This window comes from Mustela nivalis (genome assembly GCF_964662115.1).
Source record: "Mustela nivalis genome assembly, chromosome: 2".
NCBI lineage: Eukaryota > Metazoa > Chordata > Mammalia > Carnivora > Mustelidae > Mustela > Mustela nivalis.
Genome location: NC_139021.1, coordinates 86,017,064 through 86,043,014, shown reverse-complemented (window position 1 = coordinate 86,043,014; position 25,951 = coordinate 86,017,064). Strand labels below are relative to the sequence as shown.

General features: G+C 38.3%; 1 protein-coding gene across 8 annotated transcripts in view; it reads right to left on the bottom strand.

The window, feature by feature from the left end:
* ST18 (ST18 C2H2C-type zinc finger transcription factor) overlaps positions 1-25,951 on the bottom strand; it is a 336,134-nt gene that overhangs the window by 49,109 nt on the left and 261,074 nt on the right. For 7 of the 8 annotated variants that reach the window (XM_082720103.1, XM_082720104.1, XM_082720102.1 and 4 more), the window contains 6 exons: positions 25,641-25,727; positions 17,863-18,059; positions 9,145-9,936; positions 4,027-4,161; positions 2,219-2,309; positions 1,069-1,173 (listed from right to left, as the gene is read on the bottom strand). In XM_082720103.1, coding sequence (XP_082576229.1) covers positions 1,069-1,173; positions 2,219-2,309; positions 4,027-4,161; positions 9,145-9,936; positions 17,863-18,059; positions 25,641-25,727 — 1,407 coding nt within the window. The remainder of the gene's footprint in view (positions 1-1,068; positions 1,174-2,218; positions 2,310-4,026; positions 4,162-9,144; positions 9,937-17,862; positions 18,060-25,640; positions 25,728-25,951) is intronic. The other variant, XM_082720108.1, reaches the window with a different exon arrangement.

The window sequence follows — 25,951 nt, the reverse complement described above, 5'->3', positions numbered from 1 at the left end:
AATGATATTTCTTGGATTACATAAAAAACATTTAAACTGCTACATAAAAATATTTGAAAAAGCAGTTGATCTTATTATTAGATATGTAACTTGGTGTATAACCTTAAAATATCTTCATTCTAGTCTAAAACACATTTTTTAAGAAATTAGGGAAATAAGACTAAATGCTATTTCTATATTTGATAAATAACCTACTTATGGAGAATCTAGAGGATATGGCCATATTAACCAAGAAATTGTTGTTAAGATTTTTAATTGCTAGTTATTCAGTAATTCATGATCTTTGCTTGACATGTGTTCTTCACTCATTTGCTTTTGACTCTTTAATTAAATCTCTAAGAGCACATATTAAGGGAAGCCATATCTTGAAAATGCTTCTAATAACAATGTTGCATTTCAGTGTCTCAGTAACAATGAAGATCTGGTCATCTGTTTTAATCCTGAAATAACTTTTCCTATCTATATATATGATTTATTATTAATAAATGTAAAACTTTACATTGTGTCATCACTTGTGGTTTATTATTTAAGTGTAAGTAAGGTCTTCCAAACTGCTGGAGATTGTGAAGTACCTGGGCAAAGAGGAGATATTTCATTAACACTTATCAATTCATGGAATGTATTTTTGTCTTAAAGAAATTATATGTGTAGCTGGAACAGAGGAATGAATATATAACACCACATATTTTGGGTGGGTGTGAGTGATTTATGAAGGCATTATCTACAGGGAGAAAGGTTAATCAATCATCAGGAGGGCTTACCTGACTAGTGGGATGGGTTGCATTTAGTGACACAGAATTTTGATTAATGTATGTTATACACTTTATTTCTTTTAGATTCATCCACATTGTGTTACCTTTACATATAGATTAATTTCATGTTAAGCTTCTCAGGGTCTAGCAGTTCACTTAAGTGAGAGTATGATTAACTGGACCAGCCTTTCAAACAGACATTGGTAGTTGTGAACGAAGGTCAGGCCATAGTGAACTGGCACATGAGCGGAGCTGGACGCATTGCATAGGGGCATGGCATGGGCAGACTACTAGGAACGTCATGGGAGGGTCATACCTGTGAACCTGGTCAGGACACTGCCCAGTTTTGGGTGAATCAAGCTGATTTTTGTCCTGGGACATTGCCAATTTTTCAGCTGCAGCAATTGGACAACCAGAAAGACTGTTTAAAAAAAATTAAAAAGGAGGATTTGAGTTAAAAAGATAAAGTAATTTGCTTTGGCATATACCTCACAACATACTTGGTATGCATTAAATGTTAGGTCATATTAATAGTTCACTTAGCACCTTTCTCATGCTAATAGATCCCAAAAAGATTTTGCAAACTACCATGTCAACATTTGCCCCCCAATCCCATCTAAGAAGTGATGAGTAACAAACTCATTTTTAAAAATCGGAAAATTATGTAAGGGAATTATTCTGAAAGTCTATAACATTTTAAGTAGAATGCACCCACTCCAATTACAATGTGCCCAGCTATAGATGTGAGCATGATAATTCTATGATTTATCTCAAGATTTTTAGAAAAATGTTAGGGACTTAATTTTAAATCAGTTTAAATTTGAAGTATAGAATATGAAGTTTTCTGGCAATATGCTTACGAGTTACATAGTATCTTGTGAGCACATAATAGATACACAGTATATATTTATATACCACACAATACATTTGTATGTAAATGCACATGTGTGTTTTAAGTGAGTAGGAATCTCAATGTAATGAATCTCAATGAGATGAAATGATGTTTACCTTCCTCCTGGCTTATAGTCAGAACCACAGTAGATTGAAGCCCTTTTGGTACCTTGTTAATGTTTATTGGATGGGATCCAAGACAAACCCTACACAACTCTTTTCAGTTGTGTAGGCTATGTATTCAAAATGGCTATGGTGAAGTTCCAGAGCAAGAAAGAACATGTTCTGTTTATATGATTATATGAATGTATAACTCTAGTGTTCAAATAGAACATTTTTTGTTGTTTGCCTGTCTGTTAAATGATAATTTCTCAGAAAGTAAAGTGTGGTTTTTTTTGTTTTGTTTTGTTTTTTACTCTGTACACATTGAGAATATTTCTTATCTATTTCAAGTGGTAACATATTTGATAGTGATCCAGAGATTTTGATGACACAGTGTTAGTTCCTTATTTCCTCTGTGGGAAGTCTGTTTCACTTCTCTTCATTAGGTAAGAGTAGCATCTCATCACAATTACCTCCTGTGGGTGTTGCGGTTGCTGTTCACATGCCCTCTTCCAGTGCATCCTGGGGTGGGACACTTGAGCACATTTTCATGCATGGCAAGAACTGAGCACAAAAAAATCACAAAAAGAAAAGAACAGTATACCATGCATACATAACATGCTAACAAACTGACTTCTCAACTTTGCATTCATAAGAATTTGGTTATATAATCTGCCTTTCTTCCCCCCATAAATGTTTGGGTTGAAAGTAATGAGCACTCAAGAACTTCAAAAACTAAATTCAGCAGCGTGTTCAAGTTTTAGTTTCTCTAAATGTCATGTCATGGTTAACACTAGACTTAAATAAGACTATTCTGTTTGTATTCAACTTAAAATGAGAGGCTCATAACCTTCCTTTTATATTTATGTGCTTTTCCTTGGAAAAGTGGATGGAGAACACTATTTGTCAAGTAGTTCCTGTTAACTTTTCCCCACTGTGTGAACTTCTGAATATAGTGTTCTTTATTTTCTAAGAGATATTACTTTGATTCTTGTCCATTGCTCCCCAATCCCCTCTGCACTGCCATTCAGTTATTGGTGGAAGAGCATGGTTGTGTGAACAACTCGGTAATCACTTTGAGGAACTGGTAATCTACTGGGACAGTACAGAACAGATTAGATGCACTGATTTGTAAAGCTGTGTTTTCGAGAAGGCTGATGCTGAGGCATTCACACCACTGTGGTTTGTATGACCCATGGGCGTTTCAATATGTAGGCTAAAGAAGTAGAGGATGTAACACATTGATACTTCAAAACTTAGAAGACAGCCCTTTCCTTCTCCTCTAGTTTCCTAGCTCACAGCAGGGCTGAGGGTAGAAAAGCCACCAATGTTTGCTCTTGCTCAGGGCCCTCTGCTACTGCAGGATGCCCTCAAGAGGCATGGCAGGCATCACAAGTTCTACACGGAATGGGGAGATGGGGAGTAGGGAGGACCCTGGTGATGAGGCATTTTTTTTTTTTTTTTAAGACTCCATGCCCAGTGTGGAGCCCAGCGCATGGCTTGAACTCACAACCTTGAGATCAAGACTTGAGCTGAGATCAATAGTTAGATGCTTAACCAACCGAACCACCCAAGTGCCCCTGGAATGCACTTCTTATATTTAGATGATGCACTGAGGCCAAAACTGCTCCTGGGCTTAAGGAAGCCACACCTCTGGGTGAGAAAGGACTGCGCAGTCCACAGTTTTTTAACCATGGCTTTTTTATTTTCTGTATTCTGATGCTTTGTCATCTGGGCCCTGGCAAACCCTGGAAAGACTGCCCTTTCAAACAGTTTTTAAAGGCAAATCAACCAATTGTGAGTCCATGCCCAACTGCCTCTTTTATTAGACTCACACTCTCCACCTGCCAGGTATCAGACACCCATAGACAACCCTCAAGCTTTGGAGCCTACTGAGCGAATTCAAACTAGCCTGTCTTAAGACTGCTTACTTTGCTCCTTCCCATAGAAACCAGAAGTTCCCCCCATCCCTGGCCCCTGATGACCCTGATGCTCCCCTTTGTGGCCCTGCCTGCTGTGGCACACCCCCACCCTTCAGGAACTATAACAAATTCTCTTCGCAATGTCGGTTGTCTCCTGACCTACTGTCCTAACTGTACCCTCAGGTTTTCTATTAACACAATGATTTTAAACACCCAGCTAGATGGAAATTTTCTTGATACAGAAAGGAAACTTTATATTTTCATTCTGAATTCCACACTGGAGGAGAAAGAGGATAAGACCATGATGCTGTGGGGCACTAAGAAGAAGCCAACTGGTTTTAAGGATATGTCATACTCACTTTCCAGGGGAACCCGCACTTTATGGGGGCACCCCGAAAGGCTGCGGTGGTGGGGGTAGAGTCCTGTCACATGTCCCGTGCCATCACACCCGGGGATAGGGCACTTGGTCTCCCTCTTTTCAGGCCTTGGTGAATCTACAGAGAAATTAAATCAAGAGATTCATCTGGCTCTTCTTTCCCTTCCCATTCACTCGAGTGGCCTTGCAGGGTGACATTCTCACTTCGCTCAGTTTTTACAGCATAAACATTCTTCTCACATTGCCTTGAATAAGACCCTCAACTAAGACCTGTGGAAGCATAAAAAATGTTTTCAATTTTCTTGGTTTTCTAAGCAAAGGCTGACACAGGGCAAGGGAGTGTTAAAATACAGAGATGGTTTTAAGTTGTCATATCACATATTGTAGTTAGTGTCTCATTATGAAAAACGAACCCCACACCAGAGGCAGACGATGCCGAAGCTCCTGAAAAGGAAAGGAAAAAAAAAAGGCAAGAAAGAAGAAAGAATGTATTTAAACTAAAACTATCTCTTATTGAAAGGGTCTCAAGAAAGCCAGATTCCAAATGATAAAACAAAGAAGTCACCCCATCTGAGAAGGGTTGCTCTGGTCTTGTTCCTACAGGTCCCTGGCCTTCTGTGGTCCCAAGGTTCCAGGTCCAAGAACTACTCCCTCATCCATGTAGAGCCCGCTCTGGCCAGAGTCAGGGAGCGAGTCAACAATGGCATCTTTTTTTTTTTTTTTTTTTTTTTTAAGAATTTATTTATTTATTTGACAGAGAGAAGTCACAAGTAGGCAGAGAGAGGAGGGAAGCAGGCTCCCCGCTGAGCAGAGAGCCCGATGCAGGGCTTGATCCCAGGACCCTGAGATCATGACCCGAGCCAAAGGCAGAGGCTTTAACCCACTGAGCCACCCAGGCGCCCCTCAACAATGGCATCTTATGCCATGCTCAAACAATGGGCCGTGCTGCAGAGGGACCAGATCCCCAAATCCCAATCCATCGCCACTTTGGATCGATCAGGAGAGAGTAGCTATGGAGAAGCAGCTTCATTTTACTCTGAATGCAGAAACTGAAAACTCAGGTGATAGGAACCTGGCAAGGAAACATTCTAGGAAGAATGGAAGTACAGGGTGGGGTTGGCCTTGGGTGGTCTGTACCACCAAGAACATTGGGGTGGAGAAGGGGACCACAGGTGCCAGGAGGCAGAGAAAAGGGGCACTTTGTAACACTGCTAGCCAGGCTGCCGTGAGGCATTGACCGAGAGGGGGAGGTCGGAGGGTGAGCTGGGGTTTTAATCTTCCAGCCCACACTTTGCTGAGGGTTAGATGAAAGATTATATAAATTTGTAAAATAAACAAGGATTATCATGAATATTGGTGGGGTTAGAGCTACCACAGCAGAGGCCTTCTGCAGATATTTTCATACTTGTGACTGAGATAATAAACCGAAAACAGAAATGCATTTTTGGAGCCCAAATCACCTCCCTAACTTGTGCCTGGAATGATATACCAAACACTGGGACAATCTTGTGTCTCAGCACTGATGATCAGAGGAACCAGAATCACAATGGACATGGGAGCCTCAGAGAAAGGACCAGTGTGGAATGGAGGCTGGCCACAGGCTTCTCAGAACACGAAGTATCACGAATAATGAATCCACTTGATGCTGAGAGTGAAAATAAATATCTGTGTAATCCTGCCTTAGGAAAGCTGTCGGTGGTGGACTAGGGGGCAGAACCCTGCTGCGTGAGGATGTGGTGGGCCCATATGCTCCTGCTCCAAGCCTAGTACCGAGAGCAGAGCAATGTCGCAGGATGCGACAGCCGTCTCCAGGGTGGGATATTGCGATGAGCAGACGTGCCTCTGTGATACCACGTCACCTCAGTTGTTGGATTATAAACAGTCCTGGGCAGATGGGCACAGCAGGTTGTATGTAATGCAATTATTTGGGGGCATGCTTTCACTAAAAGGGGAGGAGCCAAGGATTCTTCAACTTAGGCGCACACTGCCTGGGAGGGAAGGTCAGCAGAGAAAACTGGAAATCGAAAGTGAGAAATGAACAGCCCAAAGATAAGGATGCCTTAAGTATCAGACATTTATGTTTCATGAAAGGCAGGATTTAAATGCCATGGTATTGGGATTGTTCTGTCTTTTGCAAGAAACAAAGAGGAATATTAAGAGTTTTGACATGTTCTTTGACTTTTATGCTATATATTTTATTTAATCCAAAAATGTTGCTAATTTTGAAGTTGTTTTAGGCCTATAATATCTGTAGATGGAGAGTCAAAAATCCATGAAGTTTGATTCAGGTGACATTACCGTGGTTGACACTGCATATGAGAGGGAATTAGAAAAGAGGAAAAGCAGTGTGGGTTTTGATGCCCTTCCTCCCTTGGACCTGGTCCAGGTGAGGCCACATTTCTAAACCACATTGAAAGGTTTGGCGCTGTGCATTTCCCCTCCTTGCCACATTATTTGTCTATAGGAAGCCAGAGAGGGTGTGGGAGATAAGGCCAGGCTGGCACCTGACCAGGTGGGGTCCACTGACAGTCCATCATGCACGTTTGTCTGCAAGCCTTCTCTGCTGGGTGAAACAGATGCCATGAAATGCTCTGTGGGGCAAAACCTGTTTGCATGATAAGAAGGCAGAGCTTGAGTTCTCAGGTGACTCTCAGGCCTGGCTCTTCCTCTCCTTTTATTTTCTTTGCTGAATGCTGTATAATGAGAGTGACCTTATACTCTGGTGACCTTACATGTGGGTATGCCTGGGACTATCTTATTCGCACCTGATACACTCCTGTGATTGTTTGTAGCACTCCCCTTTGCTCTTAAAGTGCCATAGGCTGTATAATAAATTCTATGGTGACTCCATACACACTGTGACCTAAAATCTCACTAAATCTTAGTAGCAACAAGATAGCTGAACTTAAAAAAAATTTTTTTTTTTAGAATTGTTGACTCTCTGCAGACTTGGGTAAAATGATACTTTAAAATGTTAGTGTTCTCTCCTTTAACAGCGGGGTCTCATGCCCAGGGTATATGGGAAATTAGGATAATATTGTGGAGATCATGAATCTCAGTTGGTATGATTATTTACCTAAGAGCATGGAATGTACACCAGAGGAAGAAGCTGCTCATAAGCTACTGTGTCCCACATCTGGGATGAGGAAGAAGAAAGTCAATATCTAACTTGGACTCTGCAAGTACCTTCTAGATGAAGTTTATAGTTCCCATGCATTATGGGCCTTACCTCTTTTTGCCTGTCTTTCATACTAGTCTGGTCTGGACCTCTTGCAAAGACTTTGAACACTGCAAGGCAGGACCATGCCCCACACAATAAGATATATTATTGAATTAGCCAGCCTCGTTCATAATTCTTTAAACCTTATATCACCCATGTTTACAAACACAGATTCTATTGCCTTGCTGGTTTTTGAAAACAAAAAGTTTTAAGTTCTATAAAAATGACCAAAGGATTTCAGAATACTGTTATGCTGAAAATAAATTAATTGTAAAAAAAAATAAATGCAGCCACTGGAAAAAAAATAATAAAAAAATAAAAAAGTAAAAAAAAAAAATGACCAAAGGATTGTCAAATATTTTAAGCTATGGCACAAAGAATTGAAGTTTCTCCAAACACTGAATTTCATGGAGCTAGAAGATATCATCAGTTGCAACATAGTGCTGCATTTTGTGTGTTAGCAAGCAAGAAAAAAACTACTGAAAATTAAATTATGGCATAACCTTTTGATTTCAGAGATGTTAAAATGGGAAAACTGTGTATCTTAGAATGAATGTGAAATATAGTAGATGACAAATTACGACTTTTTAGGATTTGAGGTCAACTTTATCTATTTTTTTTTTTTTTTGGTTTTGTAGCCCATTTAAAAAAATAACAAATATGCAAGTTCAGCACGTTGCATATTAGTGGAGTATACAAAGCTCACAGTGGGTCCCGTCCCAAATCATACACTGCATTGATATTCTATCTTGATCCTAATCCTGGCAAGTGTTTTGCATAGTATTATTATCTTGCTCCTCACTACATGACATTATTTTATTCTTTGTTTTGTTTTCTCAGCTCTGAGTTGCAAGATAATAATTGACAAGATTGCAGGTGAGTACTACAATAGACCCCAAATGACAAAATATACAGTTCATTTCTGCATAAATCTCAGAAAGCAGATCTTCCAAACCATAACTAACATATTATTCTTGTAAGCTTCCTGGGGACATGACCTTAATTTTCTCTAAGTTATTCTAATTCTGTGGTTCTTGGACTTCAAGGCACCCAAGAATCATCTGAAAAAGTGTGCTTTAAAAAAAGGCAAGTTCTGGAGCAGTAAGTCTGATAGGATCCTGGAAATACTCATCTTAAACAAGCCTTCTAGGCACTTGAGAACCACCATTTGGGAATTATCACCAGGCCCATCTGGTGTAAGACTCAGGGTGAGGGGAGGAGTAGCATTATGGGAGATAGGACATAATTTCACTAAAGTTGAGGAACAGTTTTAAGGCCTCCTCCAAGCACATTTATTCTTCTCATTTATGTTTGGACCAGATATTTGTAGCCCTGAGTTAGAGACCTGGTAAAAGCACAAGGCTTCTAAAGGCATTAGCATTCAGTTTTATCCTAAGAAAGATCAGAGCATCCTGTCCAATTTGCCAGTAGCTCGACTTTATTTTGAAGCTCCTCCAAAGGAGTCAGATGATCCCCCCCAAAAAAGTGGAAAAGAAAAATTAAATTTCTGGAATTGATTTGATTAATAAAATGATTTAAAATCCAAAAAGTACTAATGTCCCTCTAACATGTCCAGTATAGTACTGTACAAATATTATATATTTTTTAAAAAGCTGTCAAATTAAGAAAAAAGAGGCAATGATTCTTTTTTTCATGTGTAAAAACATCGCAAAACTGACCAAGCTCGATCTGAGAACAAGCTAGAGAGTAGACAGAGGGGAAAAAAAAAAGATATTGTTATTTTACAATATGAATTGGCTTTTAAATTGCATCAAGTTGTCAAAAGCTATCTAGAAGTGATAATCAAATCTTACTAATTTTTCTTCCAACCCTCAAAGCAATTTTATTCCTAAAATAAATGCAAAAAAAAATGTGTCTTACGTTTATTGTTAAAGATTTGTCTTCCACCCATGTCAATAACTTTGGTTTGTCTCCTTTCCCCAGCAAGGTGTTCCAGTAGAAACCTGTCCAACTCTTTGTAGGTGTTATGGAAAACACAACCTCGTTCAGCTTGGAGAGCAATCGCCTGCTCCAGCAAACTCAAGTTCCCCTTCGCCTTCTCCAGGTCAACAGACTCTTCTGTCCTGGCTGCCAGACACTCGTTATCATCTTCCTCCATCCCAGTGAATGAGGGCTGGGCTTTGCTGTCCAGCGGTTCCATAGGAGCATTCTGTGGGTCTCTCCTTTCAGTTTCAGAATCACACATATTTTCACAAGAGATAAACTTGTCACCTTCAGTTTTAATTTCAGGAACTTCCAATAGGTCTTTTCTGTTATCCACTAGAATATACTTTGGGACCCTGTGTGGTTTGGTTTCTTCAGAGAAGTTGGAGCCACTGTCCCAACCATTCTCTGCACTTTCAGAGTTACTTTCACTGTCATCCGAGGAGCAGAACCGAAGCTGGGAATCATCGATCTTTTCTTTTCCATCATCAGAATGAATCATAAAGCACTCATCAGCTTCATCACTCTCTGCTTTTAGAGACTGGATGCCACTGTCATTTAAATTCTCACTTATGGTATGAACAGACACATTTTTTTCAAATTTCCCCAAGTGCATTAAAGATTTGACCACAAGCTCTTGATAGCAGCCATATCTGTCTTCCTTCCCATTGGAGTTTTCTTGTGCAGTCGAATGAAGGTTTTCATCCATAGGTTTTATCACAATTTCTTCTATGGAAAAAGAAAACCAATACTTAAAAAACAACAGCAAAAAATATTTTAAGAAAATTGCACCAATAAGTAGATGAGAGACAGATTTATTTATATATATTGAATTCGATATATATATGAATTGAATATGAATATATATGAATTGAATATGAATATTCAATATCTATTTAATTCAAAATGAATTGAATTTAATATATATAGAATATATATTGAATAAATATATATAATTGAATATATATATTGAATATCTATTCAATATATATATTGAATTCAATTCATATTGAATATTGTATATTATTCAATTCATATTGAATATTGTATATATATTTATATATATATACACATATATCATATATATGCATCATAAGTACAACATGTGATATATGGATTCTCTCAACTTTATAAACATTGAAGAGAAAAATATATATGAATGAATATGAAACAAAATAAAACAGACCTTAATGTTCTGAGAATTGCATTTAAAGAAGTGAGCTAGTAAAATTTTCAGCATTTTAACAGCTCATTGTTTCCAGGATACTGAAATAGATACTTAGCAATAACAGAATGCTGAATGTGAAATTGTTGTTACTGTACCTCTTATATTTGCAAATCCTAACCAACCAGAAGGAAATCAAATATGTATAATACTATGCATAAAGGAAACATCAAATTTCTCTGCTAGCATGGCAGCGTATTTTCAAAGCTTATTTGGTTTATGTTCACTGTCTCCACAGTTTCTCAAACATACTTTCAGATTTTATGGGATGTTAGTTACAAGACAGAATACATCCACATACAGATGATAACTAGGAGAGTTATGAAGCTTTCAAGGTTTCCTGTCGACTTTCAGAACTATCACACAGAAATTCCATGCCAAGGGAAATGCAAGTAAATGGGAGAATTAACATGATCAAATATCTTTTTTCAATTTTATTTATTTATTTATTTTTAAGGATTTTATTTATTCATTTGTTTGACAGAGAGAGATCACAAGTAGGCAGAGAGACAGGCAGAGAGAGAGAGGAGGAAGCAGGCTCCCCTGCCGAGCAGAGAGCCTGATGCGGGACTTGATCCCAGGACCCTGAGATCACGACCTGAGCTGAAGGCAGAGGCTTAACCCACTGAGCCACCCAGGTGTCCCCAAATATCTTTTTTTTAAAGAATTATTTATTTGTTTATTTATTTGAGAGAGAGAAAAGAGAGACTGAGGGAGAGATTGAGAGCAGAGGGTAAGAATCTCCAGCAGACTCTGTGCTGGGTGCAGAGACCACCGTGGGGCTTGATCTCAGGACCCTGAGATCATGACCTGAGATGAAATCAGAAAGTTGGAAGCTTAACCAACTGAGCCACCCAGGCTTTCCAGCATGGTCAAATACATAAAATAGTGACACATTTTCTGGCCTGGTACGTGCATGCATTTGCATAAGAAGGCAATGAGATGAGAGATGGAGATGGCCAAGTATGTAGAACATCAACGAATTGTTTTCAGTAGCCGGCTGACTGGAGTCTTGACCATCAGAGAGCCTTGGGACTAAGAGCAGGTCTCCACATGCCAGTCTGTCTAGAACAGTCCACTGGATCTGTCCCAGTCCAGTTATCAGTGTCATCCCCTTCATCCTTGGCAGTGGCCCAGCTGCAGTGACAGTATGTGTATGTATAGTCATATGTATATGTATAGTATGCATGCGTGTGTGTATACGTGCACACACACACACTTGTATCATATCTATATATATAATATATACGCACACACACATATATACGTGTGTATATGTGTATATGTGTGTATGTGTGTGTATATATATATTTATATATGTATATATGCTTATATATTTGTATATGTATATATATAAATAAATGATAGCCTACCCAAGCCTGCACCCAATTAAGGGTACAATTCAGGGTGCAGATCTGCTAGTGTTCCAGCCCTGACTTAGCATGCATGGTGATCAGGGGAGCATACATGCGGCTGTGAAATGCACCAGACAATCCAGCAATGGTCCCCTTAAATATTCAGTCAGAAAAAAGAAGAAGGAGAAGAAGAAGCACTAAAAGAAGAAGGAGGAGGAGGAGGTGGAGGAGAAGGAGGAGAAGGACCATTTCTGTGTCTCTGAAGGCAGAATGGAGGACGGGCAACACAAAATAATAAGCCCTCTTAAAGACTGTGAAAGACACCAAGTGAAGTGCATTCTGTGTTAATAAACATCTTTGGAGGGAAGAAAAGGACAGCCATCCTGCGTGATGGCTGCAGGAGAGGGTGTCTGTGGAGGAGACAATGTGCCTTTTTTGGTCTCATTTAATTTTTTATAAACATTGTCTCTGACAAGGACACTCAAAAATACATCTCCATCATCTTCCTTTCTGGTAATTATCTCCCTAAATCAACACTGGACTGCCAGGATCAAGTAAATATTGCCATAGTAACTAAAAGCATTTTTGGATGAAGGGAAGAATTTAGTCACAACACTAGCCCCTTTAAATAATGCTGATTATAGGGTGCAGTCTTTTGTTGGGATCTATTCAACATAAACTGAAAAATTTAACATTTTACTTCCTAGAAAAGAGGCTGGGTAAACAAGCACATCACATTTGATAGGATGGTCTTTTCCCTTCTGAATTCATATCAGAGGAATTCCAGGTTTAAATAATATATTAAACATAGTCTAAAATGCAAATGAAGTTTTTCTCAATAACACGGTTGGCTATTAGGAGAAAGTGTAAAGGGTTATGATAATTTTAAAGTATTATGAACTACAGAAAACAAATAAAAAGCATTTTCAGTGAATATGCTCAATTCATTGAACTATTCTCTCACTCCACTTAACTACCCACATGTGTACAATAATGATTTATAGACATTATACCTAATTATGCATATTTGGGCTGTGTTAGAGTGCTAACAAAAGCTCTAGAAAGCAACAATTACCTCTGTTGCTTAGCTACATAGTTTAAAATATTCCTATTAAGTGCAGATCACCAGAGAGGCGGGAGTGACAAAAACGCACATGTGCAGGACAATGCGTTTCCCTGTGCTGCTGCCAACTGCTAGCATTTTGGGTCATTTCCAGTTTACATAATTGTTTGGTTCAACTGTTTGTTATATGCTAAAAGAAAATATTTATTAATTATTCTTCAGAAAGAGAGGAGTCCTGCCGATGGAGGTGCCTACGTGCATCGTACGAGATGGTTTCCAGGGATGTTCCGCAAATCTGCAAACCAACTTTCCATATACCTACCCCTCTCTGGCTTTCACTGTCATTAGAAAAAAAAAAAAAAAAGTTGAGTTAGCTTTTGAATCTGACAGATCTGTGACGAGGTTCTTGTTTCTCCTCACTCTGTAATGGGCTGCCTACGTGTTTATGTTAGTGTGTTTTTATTTTCATGGGTGGCTCGGTGATTCATTTGGTACCTTTATCATTGAAACAACTAACTGGTTTGATTCCGGGCTTGCGTGCTCATGTCTGCGCAAACCCCAAAGGCATCCTTGACCTTTCTGAACCCTGTGTCTTCATTTACACGGTGAGACACGTTGCAGAATTTACACGCGAGAGCACGCAAAGCAGGTGCCACACAACAGGTGTTTGGTAAATCACGGCTGTCTTCTCCCTTCCCCAGATACACATTCAGAGCACAGCAACGGCAGACAGGCGGTACAAGGGAGCCTCTACATAAATGAGGCGGGGCTTGTGTTCTGCTTAGAATAAGCAGTGAAACTGATCCCTGAGAGAGGGCACAGCCCACAGTGTGAAGGAGGCTCGGCCAGTTTACCACCTATGCCATGCAGGCTATGGAACTGCTCATCAACAGCCTTCAGAAACTTCAAAGCCCAGTGCACAATGTGGAGGGAAAACCACGATGGGTTTGAGGTCCAGAGACTAGGGCCAAACTGCTGGCTCAGCACCACCTGCCTGTGTGACCCTGGGGCAGGTCTGTGTCTCTGAGTCCTGGTTCCTCATCATTTAAATGAGGACGATCCAGTGACATCCTAGGACAATAAACTGTTATGCTCCTGGCATGGTGTTCAGTTCTTTATTGCATTTAATCTTTACAGTAATGACAAGAAAGGGGCTTTCTGCTCAATTTTACAGAAGGGAAATGATTTTTCTAAGGGGCTAGGGGCTTGCTCAAGATCACACAGCTAGCCAGAGGTGGCGGGGGTGGAGGTGGGGGCTGACATCCAGATCCAGGGCCATCCCTCTACAATAAGTTACCCATAATCCCACAGCCCAGGAAGCTCATATTTCTCAACTTATGCTTATAAAACACAGCAACCCTTAGGAGAAACTGTTCAGAATACTAATAATCTATTATTTTCCCAAGTTTGGTTACTTTCAAGGGTGAATTTACAGGAAGATACTAAAATACAATTGTCACCTGACTTTTGATAAAAAAAAAAACAATGACCTCTAAATTATAAATAAAATACATAAAAATGAATAAGCAGCAATAACAAGACAAAAATTAACAAGTACCCACGCCTTGGCTATCTCCGTATAACAGTGTACGTCAGAAAATTCCTTGGGCACACTCCCTGGGGACACAGAGAGTTGGATGTTTACCTAGCACACACCTTTCTCTTCCTGAAAGTATTTCAAAGGGTGGGGCAGGGGGAGGGGCCAGAGCTGGATGACACCTTCTGTGACATGAAGTAAAAAAAAAAAAAAAAAGTTTTTTTTTTTTTTTTTAATTTATTTTTTATTTTCAGCATAACAGTATTCATTATTTTTCACCACACCCAGTGCTCCATGCAATTCGTGCCCTTTATAATACCCACCACCAAAAGTTTTTGCCTGATATGAAAAATTTCACATTTGTTTATTTGCTTGAAACCAAAGTCTCTACTTTAAGGGGTCTGGTAATCCTAGAGAGCATATGCTAATGACGCTCACATTATCTCTCTGATGTTCTGCCTCAAAACAACTTTAAAAATTCCTCTGAAAATCACAAGTTTGGAGTTTGACTCCTTTAATATAACTGGATTTTATTTTAATTGGATTTTAGTTCTCTTTCTGGAACTATCAAAATTACTTGTATGGATATATTAGTTTTCCAGGTCTCGACTATGTAAATCTTGCTAAGAATTAAAGCCCTAGAAAAATGAATCATTCTTTCAGAATTCTAAAATCATAGTGGTTTATCCCTTATTTGTGTTTCGTTGAGAGATAAGATGTGTTAAAATGATCATTTCAGCCCCTAGAGCTCCTACAGTTGTGACAGATTTCCTGAGTCATGACTGTGAGCTTAGAAACTGAGGACGGACACCACACACATGGCTAATCTCACTTCCAGGCAATTCTTCTTTTCCTTGTTGGCATTGGGAAAGCACACGCTTGTCCTACCGCCTGGTAGTACTTTGCAAACTCATCTTCTGTTTGCCCCAGTGAAGAAGGTGTATCTGTAAGGTTTGTCCACATTCTCTTCATCACCATTAATGCGTACCTGCAGTTCTTTGAAAGACACCAGTTGAGGGCTTGAGACATTATTTTGCTATTAAATGGATTCAAGCCCAGGAATTAAAGCCTTCCTAAGCATTGCCCCCTTATTCATCATCTGAACCACCTGCTGAAGGCACAACTGGGCACACACCTGCAAGGTAAAGGCCTCGGGGAACCCAGAGTAAATGAGATGACCGGTGAAAACCCCCCTTTCCTTCTGGAGGGGTGGGTAACTTGCTCAGAGGTCTGAAAACAACTGAAGATTCTTTCAGCTGGGGGTAGGAGCATCTGTGACCTGTCATTTCTGGAAACGTGACCTGACCTTGTGATTGGATGTTATAGAATGCCGCCCTCACTACTTTCGGAAAGTAGTCAGAGCACGGGAGGATTGGAATATGGAACATGGTTAGCTGGGAAATAATTATTTTGCTTATCCTTCAATTGTTTCCTAATTATCTTCTTTTCAAAACCTACAAGCTGCATTACCTTAAGCATTAAATCTCTTTGGTCTTCAATGATCTCATCTGTAAAATTGGGACCATAATCATGCATACCTCATGTCATTGTTGGGTGGATTAAGTGATACAATTTATGTGCCTGGAATATATTAAGCATTCAAAAATAATGGCCACTACCACTACAATTTCAGCATATTCATTATTAATAGTGCTTCCAGTGCTAAATATGAAAATAGATAACATTTGTGAACCTGCAAATATTTACCCATCGGTGCTTCTAACTGAATGTTTCACTGAGTACATTTTGACAGAATATTTTCTGGGTGGATCCTGGGCATCGATGATGATCACACAACTAACATAAAAGGCAGGAAACCAGGGGCAGATACAGTCCTTGTCATCATGGCACTTACAAGAGTGGGCTGGTGTAAAAGATGCCCATTAAAAAAAAAAAACCACAGTTGGTGAGTTAATGTCAACTAGATGAATTTTATAGCTCGAGTCTAACCACATCGATTCAAGGACCCTCCCTAATACTAGATTCAACCTACAGCTTTCATAAATCAACAAAAAGCGGACCAGCTCAAGGAAACAAGATGAGTCAAGGCTCATTATAATTTACAGATGAACGAGGAGGCTTTAAGCCATCAGGTAAATACAGAGAATCCAGGACATTTGCTTAAACACTGTCAAATCAGTACACAACTTTGTTTTCACTGCAGAATCTCAAACTACTTGCCAGCTAGGATTACTGAAGATCTGATGGTTGTGTCCTGAATTTGCTTTGTAAAAGTATGCTTTTACATCTTTTCTAGTAATCCCTATTGCTGTCACTTTAATTCTGTCTGTAATAGATACTTATGATCTAAGAGCTCTTTGCCTATGGCTTGTAAAATACATACTTCTTTTCAAATGACATCATATTTAGTATATTTTGATTCCTTAAAAATCACATTCAGAAAAAAACATATTTCATAGAATATATGTACACCTCATTTCATTTTCTTTTTTTTTTTTTTAATTTTTTATTTTTTATAAACATATATTTTTATCCCCAGGGGTACAGGTCTGTGGCCTCATTTCATTTTCTAATCAGTCAAACTTTTGATTTCAATTTTTTTTCATAAATTTTTGAGATATTTGCATGTCCTTCAATTTCAGCCTCAAGCACAAAGTGGTTGGTGATGGTCCAACTCCTGGAGACACTGTGACTACCATGAACCAAATAGGAGTAACTGTGAACTGCGGAGAAGCATATCCTAAAATTTCAAAATAGTAGCTATATATCACTTAGCATGCAAAGAACACTTTGTGAGCAAGTGAAGAATTGAATTCATGAAATACAATGTGCACCTAAAGGCAATTGAAAATCACTTATTTCAGAACTAATGGGCACAGTAATACATTTTCTATAACACATCATTTTCCTACTGAAGGATCTAGGCTTCCAACTTTGGATCCCTTCTGCTAAGTCCATTGCTGTAAGTATTTATTTTAAAGATGGTAAAAGATTAGGGTCACAGGTTACCTGCATTAGCCTGTGTTGTTAATACTTATTATATTTGGGGGGGGGGACAAAAAATATTCTGTGTGTTTATAAAACAAAAAAGTAAATTCTTTATATATGTCATATCTTAGATACCTTAAGCTTAAATATGTCCTTTTATTTTTAAGGGTTCTTTCAAGAATAGACATCTGTCCTATTAGGGAGTCAAGGTTCTCTTTTAAGGCTTAGTGTCTTTTATTTTCCTCAAAAAGAGGCACACTCCAATTCTGTGCTTTTGAAAATGGACTCGGGCAAGAACTCTCTATGACTTATATTTACTTTATATTTAGACTCCCGCAGTTACTGATAAACAAACAAACAAAAAATTGGCTCTCAGTTAATGGATACTGAGTGAATAAATGTTCAGTTTTGCTTTCAAATGGGAATTTGCTTCTACAGCCACAAAGACTAGATGTTCTACATAAGTTAAGACTGAGGCTTTGGTGTCAAGGAGTAGATAAAAGTTTGGGCTCTTCCCGCTTGCTACCTGTGGCAGTGCGATCGCTGGCTTCTGGGAGGCCGTCTTCCTCCTCTGTCTCGGTCTTGTCATCACATTCTCTGCAGTCCAGGTTTGGGCTATAGTGTCGGGGCTTCATGAGCAGGGATTTTCTCTTGTTGACTGGGACACCCAAAGCCTGCTCTGCAGCTCTCCTCTTCTTCGCCATGGAGCAATCATATGCAGCACTGTAGTGATTGAGGGAAAAACATGGAGAAAGACTATACCACTACTTGCTGTTTGATTTCCATGAAGTATAACCCAAAGCCCGTGGAACCTGGGACTAAAGGTTTAGGGTTAGGTGTTGGCACTAACAGAAACAGCCCACCCATTGAATCTACTGAACTGTGTGGATTCTGTTTTACTGTCTATCAGAAGAGTTTTTTTTTTTTTTTTAAATCATCCTTAATCCTGAGTAAGCATATGTTAATCTGTGCTTTGCTTGGCACTACATTAAATACTCAGGGAGGGATGAAACAAGATTTGCACTGGTTTGCTAATCCTAAGAAACAGCTAATGTGAAAAATATACCACCAGACACACACACACAAAAAACATGTCCAGTATGGATAAATCACAAGGTTTTTTAAATAGTTGTTTGCTACCCAAACTGCTTATCTCTGTCACAGTTGCGGATCAAACTTGAGATGCTACATCCTGAGTTTGACCTGAAAGACGGAAGCATAAAAGGAGGGGCAAGCTAGGAACATTCCATCAACCCATCTCCAATCACACACACACACACACACACACACACACACACTTTAAAGAAGGTGAAAAGATGCTACCTGGCATTCTGCCTTCTGATTCTCACTCATTTGGCACACAGAACAAACAAATAAAAGCAGGAGAAATAAGATTGGATTTCACAAAAATGGTCAACAGCTTATCCTTACCCCTGTCCTCATATGATTTTGTTTAGAAATGCTCCTGAGAGCAACTCTTTCAAAACAGATTTCCTACATATAGCTCACTCAGAATTAATGCAGATCACTCTATGTGCTGAAGTTAAAACAAACATTCTGTTAGCAAGATCCAGGAAGACCAGAGGATTTAGCCCACAGTGAGTCTATGGGACATATTTATTAAATGCCCTTTGAGGAAGAATGCAAGAGATTTAGAAGCAAAGCTCCAGAATAGAGAAACTTAGATTCCAAGTATCTGAGATATTACTTACTCCATCACAAAAAAAAAAAAAAAGACTGAATACACAGTAATATTATCAAATAGACAAAAATCTTAAATTGTTCTCTTGGGAATATCAGTCCAAAGATGGTGGCCCATTCATAAAAAAAGATTATAGTCATGAATGGATTCTTGAACTTATAAAAACTAGATTAAAAAATCTTCAGAGGGAGGGTGCCTGCATGGGTCAGCCAGTTAGGTGTCTGCCTTCATTTAGGTCATGATCCCAGGGTTCTGGGATCAAGTTCCACATCAGGCTCCCTGGTCAGCTGGGAGACACTTCTCCCTCTCTCTCTGTTCCTACCCCCATGTTTGTGTTCTCTCTCTTCCTCTCTCAAATAAATAAATAAAATCTTAAATTTAAAAAAACTAAAAACTTCAGAGGGAAAAGAATGGGAGCGTTATTCTTTCTAGGCAAAAAAAGAAAAAAAAATCTATAAGGAGAGAGTCCAAGAGAGTTACAAATCTTTTTAAAAAGATTAAAAAGTGACTGATTGAAAATTATCCTGAGGAAGAGAACAGTGAAGTTCCCAAATAAACTAATTTCCCTTTATAAAATCTTTCTCATGAGTCCAAATTTAAAGTGACCCTGTAGAGAAGATGGAGCAAAAAAGATGACTATGGAGCAAAATCCACATGACTATGGAGCACAAACAGGCCTTTATGTGGAGACTGTTGAAAGTGGAATTCTATTATCTACTGGTTTGTCAAGGAAAAGTCTACAACATGCGGTTATGATATAATAGAAGTAGGCATAAAACCAGAATTACCCATACTCTAGTCTTCTTTGTCAAGGAGACTGCCCTTGGAAGGAAGAGGGACAGAGAAGCATATAAAAAAGGCTACATCTCCTAAGTATGTGAGGTAAGTTTAAGAACTTCCCCAAACTAGTGGAAGTCTCCAGAATCAAGTGAACTTCCATTGAAGATGCTCAGAAAATATAAAAGACCACTAAACTGTTATCTCAAACTAAGAAGAGAGGCTCCTGGCAAATATCATTCAGGTATTAAAGCAGGGAAGAAAGGTGGATTATAAAAACCAATATAAACTATACCATTGGTTCTGGGAAAGAGACCAAGAAAGATTTGTCAGTATCAGGAAACACTGTTCAATAAGACCTGGGTGGTGATTAGTTAGAAAGAACTAATCAGTCAGAAAAATGTCATTTCTTTGATGCTTGATGAAGGAGGCTGAACATTAACTATCCTTAAGATCCTTACAGACTTTGTCTTATTAATATTGTTATCCAAATTGACTTATAAAGGCAAGTATCATTCTCAAAATCAGGTATCTGGTAATCAATAGGGCTGATATTTGAATCCCAGGCTGCTGGACCCTAAAGTTCATGCTCTCTCCTACATTTGCCAAATTAAAACAATGAAATTGGTTAATTTCCATGTGCATTTGTCAACTGAGTGGAGTAATACCTAATCAACCAGCTCCTATCTAACCGGAAGGAAGCTACCTATCACAGGGTTTTGCCCAATGATTAAGGTGCAAATAAACAGGACACTCATCAGACCTAGAGATAATACTGAATTGCAGCAATGGAATCATGTTGCAAATGTAATTAAGACCCCCCCCCCCCAAATGAAATGACCATTGTCTGGAGTAGCAGAGTGAACCTAATGAGATGGCACTTAATGGTAGTCAAAATCAAGTTCAGTGTTTAGGTCCAAATAATAACTGTGCAAGGATGAAGGAGATATGTAAGGTTTTATCAAAAAGTACAAATTTGGCTTAAAAGAAATGATTCTATTTGATACTGTGCATAAAGCTCCTTAAGGAACATTATCTGTGTAATCTGAGAAAAATAATTGAGCTTTTTGGAAGACTAAATTCCTCACCCCTCAAGTATGGGTAGTAATTTTTGTATCACATGTTGTAGACAGAGAAGATGACATTGGTCCTGGTAGTGGCTGAAATAGGTCAAGATAGAATTGTTCTGATTCCCAGTTTAGTGCTCCTTGGACTCCATCACTGTCAGACTGACGCTGCCACAATGCAACATCACAAACTCTCTCCTTAGCACACTGCATAGATTTATACATGCTTGTATGTCCATAAAGGCATTTTAATTTTTTATATATTATTTGTATTTATGTAAATTACATGAGATTTATACACAACATTTGCTTTAAATCTCACATTCTGTGCATTTCTCCATTGCAAAGTAGCCATGGCCCAGGAAGCATTTGGAGCTAAAATGAAAGGCTTTATAATAAATATTACCCTTTGTGTGTGCATGGAAAATGGTCCCTTTCCCTAGTTTTCCCTGAGGGCACACTATTTTGGCTTTATTGTGACACTTCACTGTGACACTGCAATGAGGGAAAGCCATGCTTTACATGTCACTGAAAGAAATGCCACAAAATGCTAACATATCTTCTCAAGGTTGCCAGAAATAATTTCCACTGGGTTGTGTTTTCCCATCTGCAGAGCTCTGAAATGTTAAGGAAATAAATGAGCTCTATTATCTATATTTTTCTAGTAGATGAGAAAGAAAGAAAAAAAATACACTCAGTCCTGCATTTATTGTTCTATTCAATCAAACTGTTGCTTTAAACATCCAGAGTCCTCGAGGGAACTTTATCAATGCACCAAATACCTTTCAACACCATATTTCATATCTGTGGTTTTGATTTTATTAAATATATTTAAAGATCTGTATTTTTACTTTAGAGAAATTTTTGATTACATAATTGAGAAATCCTTCCATTTAGAAACTCAGATTCTTATTTGAAAATGATATTGCCTCTGGTGACAACATATGGCTGAAATTTTACTCAAAACAATGATTGAGAAAAACAATAATTAGATAACATTAATGATAGGCTCAGTGCTGGAAGTATGTTTAGAAGTCAAATTCATTGATCTTTCAGATTTCAAAAAAGAAAACAACAAATTAGGGAACTATGAATCCCCAAAATCTGTCCAATAAACGCCGGGCTCTACAGTTTCACAGTTTATCTTCCACAGTAATAAATTCTCAATGCAAGTCTTAAAAAAACATGTAACAAATTAAAAAAATGAAGATTCAGTAACAGATATACTCTGAGCACACTCCCACAGAGAATAAAATAGAAAAAGCAATGAAAGTTATGAATCTCTGAGCCTAAGGAAATTATTTATATGTTCCATTTCTGTGGAATATTCACAGTGGGTATTCATATAGATTTCTTTTAATTAGGAAGAATACCAGAGACTTGGGGAAAAGAGCCAAGAAGTATGCATTTGAATTAAAATGACTGGCAGAAAAAAACAAAGATATAATTATTGAAAAAGAAAAAAAAATTTAAACTACTATTATTTTCAGAGACACAATTTTATTTAAGGAAAATCCAAAAGATTCTACACATAAAATATTAAAAGAAGGAATAAAATATAAGGTCATTAAAAATTATTTGACCTTCTATAAACAAATCAATAAAAATTAGGAAAAAAATTTATAATGTACAGAAATATGAAATGCTTAGGAATAAACCTAACAAAAGATGCATAAAACTTATACAAAACATTTAAAGAAAATTAAAGAACTAAATAGAGAAATACAAGATGCACATGGAATAAAAGAGTCACTATGCAAGATTTCAATTCTCCCCAAATTTATGTTAGATTCAAGGCCATCTCAAAGAAAATTCCAAGAACAATTTTTTTAGAAATTAACAACTTAGTTCTAAAATTTGTGTGAAAATAAAAAAAAGCTAAGAACAGCATAAATCATCTTGAAGAAAACAACAAAGTTGAAAGACTTACAGTTTTGAATGTCAAAGTTTATATAAGCCTATAGCACATGACATAGGGTGCTGTGGTACAAGCATAAACAAACAGACCAATGAAACAGAATAAATGATCCATCGACTGGGTCCAGAAACAGGCTCACATACAAATGGTCAATTTTTGACAATGGTGTCATTGAGAAAAGCGTTGTTTCGTCAATGAATGGCACTGAGCCAACTGGATTTCTATCTAAAAAAAAAAATGTTTTGATTTCTACCTTATAGTATATACAGCAAACAATTCTGGAAGAATTATAGATCTAAAAAACAAACAAGTCAGTAGAAAAAGTAAGCCACAGATTGGGAAAAGGTATTTGCAGTTCACCTTTATTTTTAAAAAGTACATACAGAATATATAAAGAATTCTTGCAAATAAATAAAAAACTAACAATCAATTTAAAAGTGGACAAAAGGGCACCTGGGTGGCTCAGTGGGTTAAAGCCTCTGCCTTCGGCTCAGGTCATGGTCCCAGGGTCCTGGGATCAAGCCCTGCATCGGGCTCTCTGCTCAGCAGGGAGCTTGCTTCCCTTCCTCTCTCTCTCTGCCTGCCTCTCTGCCTGCTTCTGATCTCTGTCTGTCAAATAAATAAATAAAATCTTAAAAAAAAATAAAAGTGGACAAAAGATGTGGGCAGGCACTTACAAAAGAACAGACACACAAATGAAGAGAGGTCCAGGCTCTTTCAACTCCAGAGAAATGCAAAAAATATATATTGGTTCCTTGGCTAATAAAGTGATAACCGTAAATGGAATCCTCAAAACTTCTTCCTTCCCATTTCCAAAATAGCAAATCCAAAATCTTATATTCTAGAAGGAATAGTAAAGATTAGTGCCATCCTTAAACTTAGAGGATGTATGGTCAGTGGTTTCTCTAATTTTTCCATTAAATTTACAATTGCAGACCCTAATAAGGTTAATGATTCTGGTGGTTAATGGTAGACTACCATGAACTCAAATAATAGTTCTAACCACAGAAGCTAGACTAAACTGTGGGATCTTTGCTTTAGCAGATTAAGACACAAATATGTACTCAGTCACTAACATGGGAAATGTGTTCTTTCCCATCTCTATCAGAGAGTAGAACCAAGACCAGCCAACGTTCCAATGACAAGGAAAAGAGCATAGATCTAAATCCTTGCTGAAGACTGCACATTCTGCTGTCCTTGATCATAATGCAGCCTGAGTAATCCAGACATCCCACAAAATATCACATTGGTAAATTATGTTGATGACATCATATTAACCAGAACAGATAATCAAAAGCAGCAAGTATCCTGGAAGTTTTGACAAGACATCTGTCTTCCAAAGGGTGTAAGATTCAGAGGCACAACATACCAGTGAAGTTTTAGGGGGCTCAGTGGACTGGAGCATTCTGAATGTCTGCATTTATAATAAAGGACAAATTATTGCATGTTACACTTTGTACATTGAAATAGAAGCATAATGCCAGATTAGCCTTTTTAGATTTGGGGGACAGCATATTCCACACTTGGGAATATTATTCGGACCCATGCATTGAGTGACAAGGTAGGTGGAAAGCTTTGAAAGAGCTGGAGAGCTGATGCAGGCTACACTGAGATAGCCTTGCTGGTTGGACATAAAACCCAATAGACCCTATCGTATGTTTAGAGGTACCTGTGGCAAAAGAAAAAGATACTTATGGAGTTTACGGCAATATCTAATGGAAGAATCACAACACAGATCTATAAGCTTCTGGGGCTAGGCCATGACCTTGCAGCAAAGAGTTATAATTACTCGAAAAACAGCTCTAGCAGAAATAGATTCTCTGACCTTGAGATCAGAGCTGGCTATCATGAACTGGTTTCTGTTAGATCTACCAAGTTATTATTCAAGCATGCCTAGAAGTAGTCCATCATAAGATGAAAGGTCCAATATTAGCCTGAAGCAAGTTTAGAGGAAACAGGCAAGACGAATGAATAGATCTCCATGACATTTCACCACTATGGTGGCACTGCCTCACCCCCAGCTGCCACAGATGAACCCAAATATCAAATACAAAGGAAGAAAAAGAATGAACTTGATTTATAAGCGTGTTGGCTCAGCATCTGAGTGCAATCTGGAAATAGGCTGCTGGTCACCACTTAAGAATGCCTGGTCACCACTTTGCATGAAGAGAAAAGTTGCCAAGGTCAGAAAATAGATGTACCCATAGCGAAAGTGAACAGTTTCAGAGAGGAATGGTTTAGCTGGAAGATCAGCAAAGAGAAAGTCTGAGGAAGAGGAATGTGGTTGTAGTTATAAAAGTTAGGATGAAATGCGAAGGCCATTGTCTTGCATTATCACATCCACCACAGAGAACATATGAAGGAATAAACATTAAACCACCATCCAGACAGAATGGCCTGGTCAGAAGTCAGCCAGTCTGTCTTCAGCTGTCATATGCTGCTGCAGTGGAGTCATTAATGGAGTAGACTTAAGGGAAGAGAATGAGGCATTGAACAGATCCCAAAATGTGGATTCCCACTAAGACTAATTTAACTACTCTCACTCCAATCTATCAGCAAAAGAAATAAATGGCATGCACCCAATATAACACCAACCCTGAGGACACCAACTGGGCCCTTTTTATTCTGGAAGGGACAACAATTCAACTTGACTGGAAATGACACATATTCTGGATATGGATTTGCTTTTCTTGCCTTCAGAGCCTCAGATAGTAGCACTATCTGAGGGCTTACAGAACATTTGTTCTACTAACAAAAAATTCTCATACATTTCATTGGACCAAGGGACCAAGGAAGAGGACTATGGGAACAAAATAATTGGATACACTCTTATCACTTACCACACATCGCAGAAATTGCTGGCCTGATGGAGTGATACAATGGCTTCGGGAAGGCATAGCGAAGATGCTGCCTTTGAAGGTGATACCCTGCCAAGATGAAATCATATGGCATTTGTTTTTCTCCATCTGATTTACTTCCCTTAGCATAATACTCTTAAGGTCTATCCATGTTGTTACAAATACAAGATTTCATCCTTTTTATGGCTGAGCAGTATTTGTGTGTGTGTGTGTGTGTGTGTGAGTCATCATTTTTAACCATTCATTCATTGATAAATACTTTGGTTGTTTCCATATCTTGGTATTGTGAATAG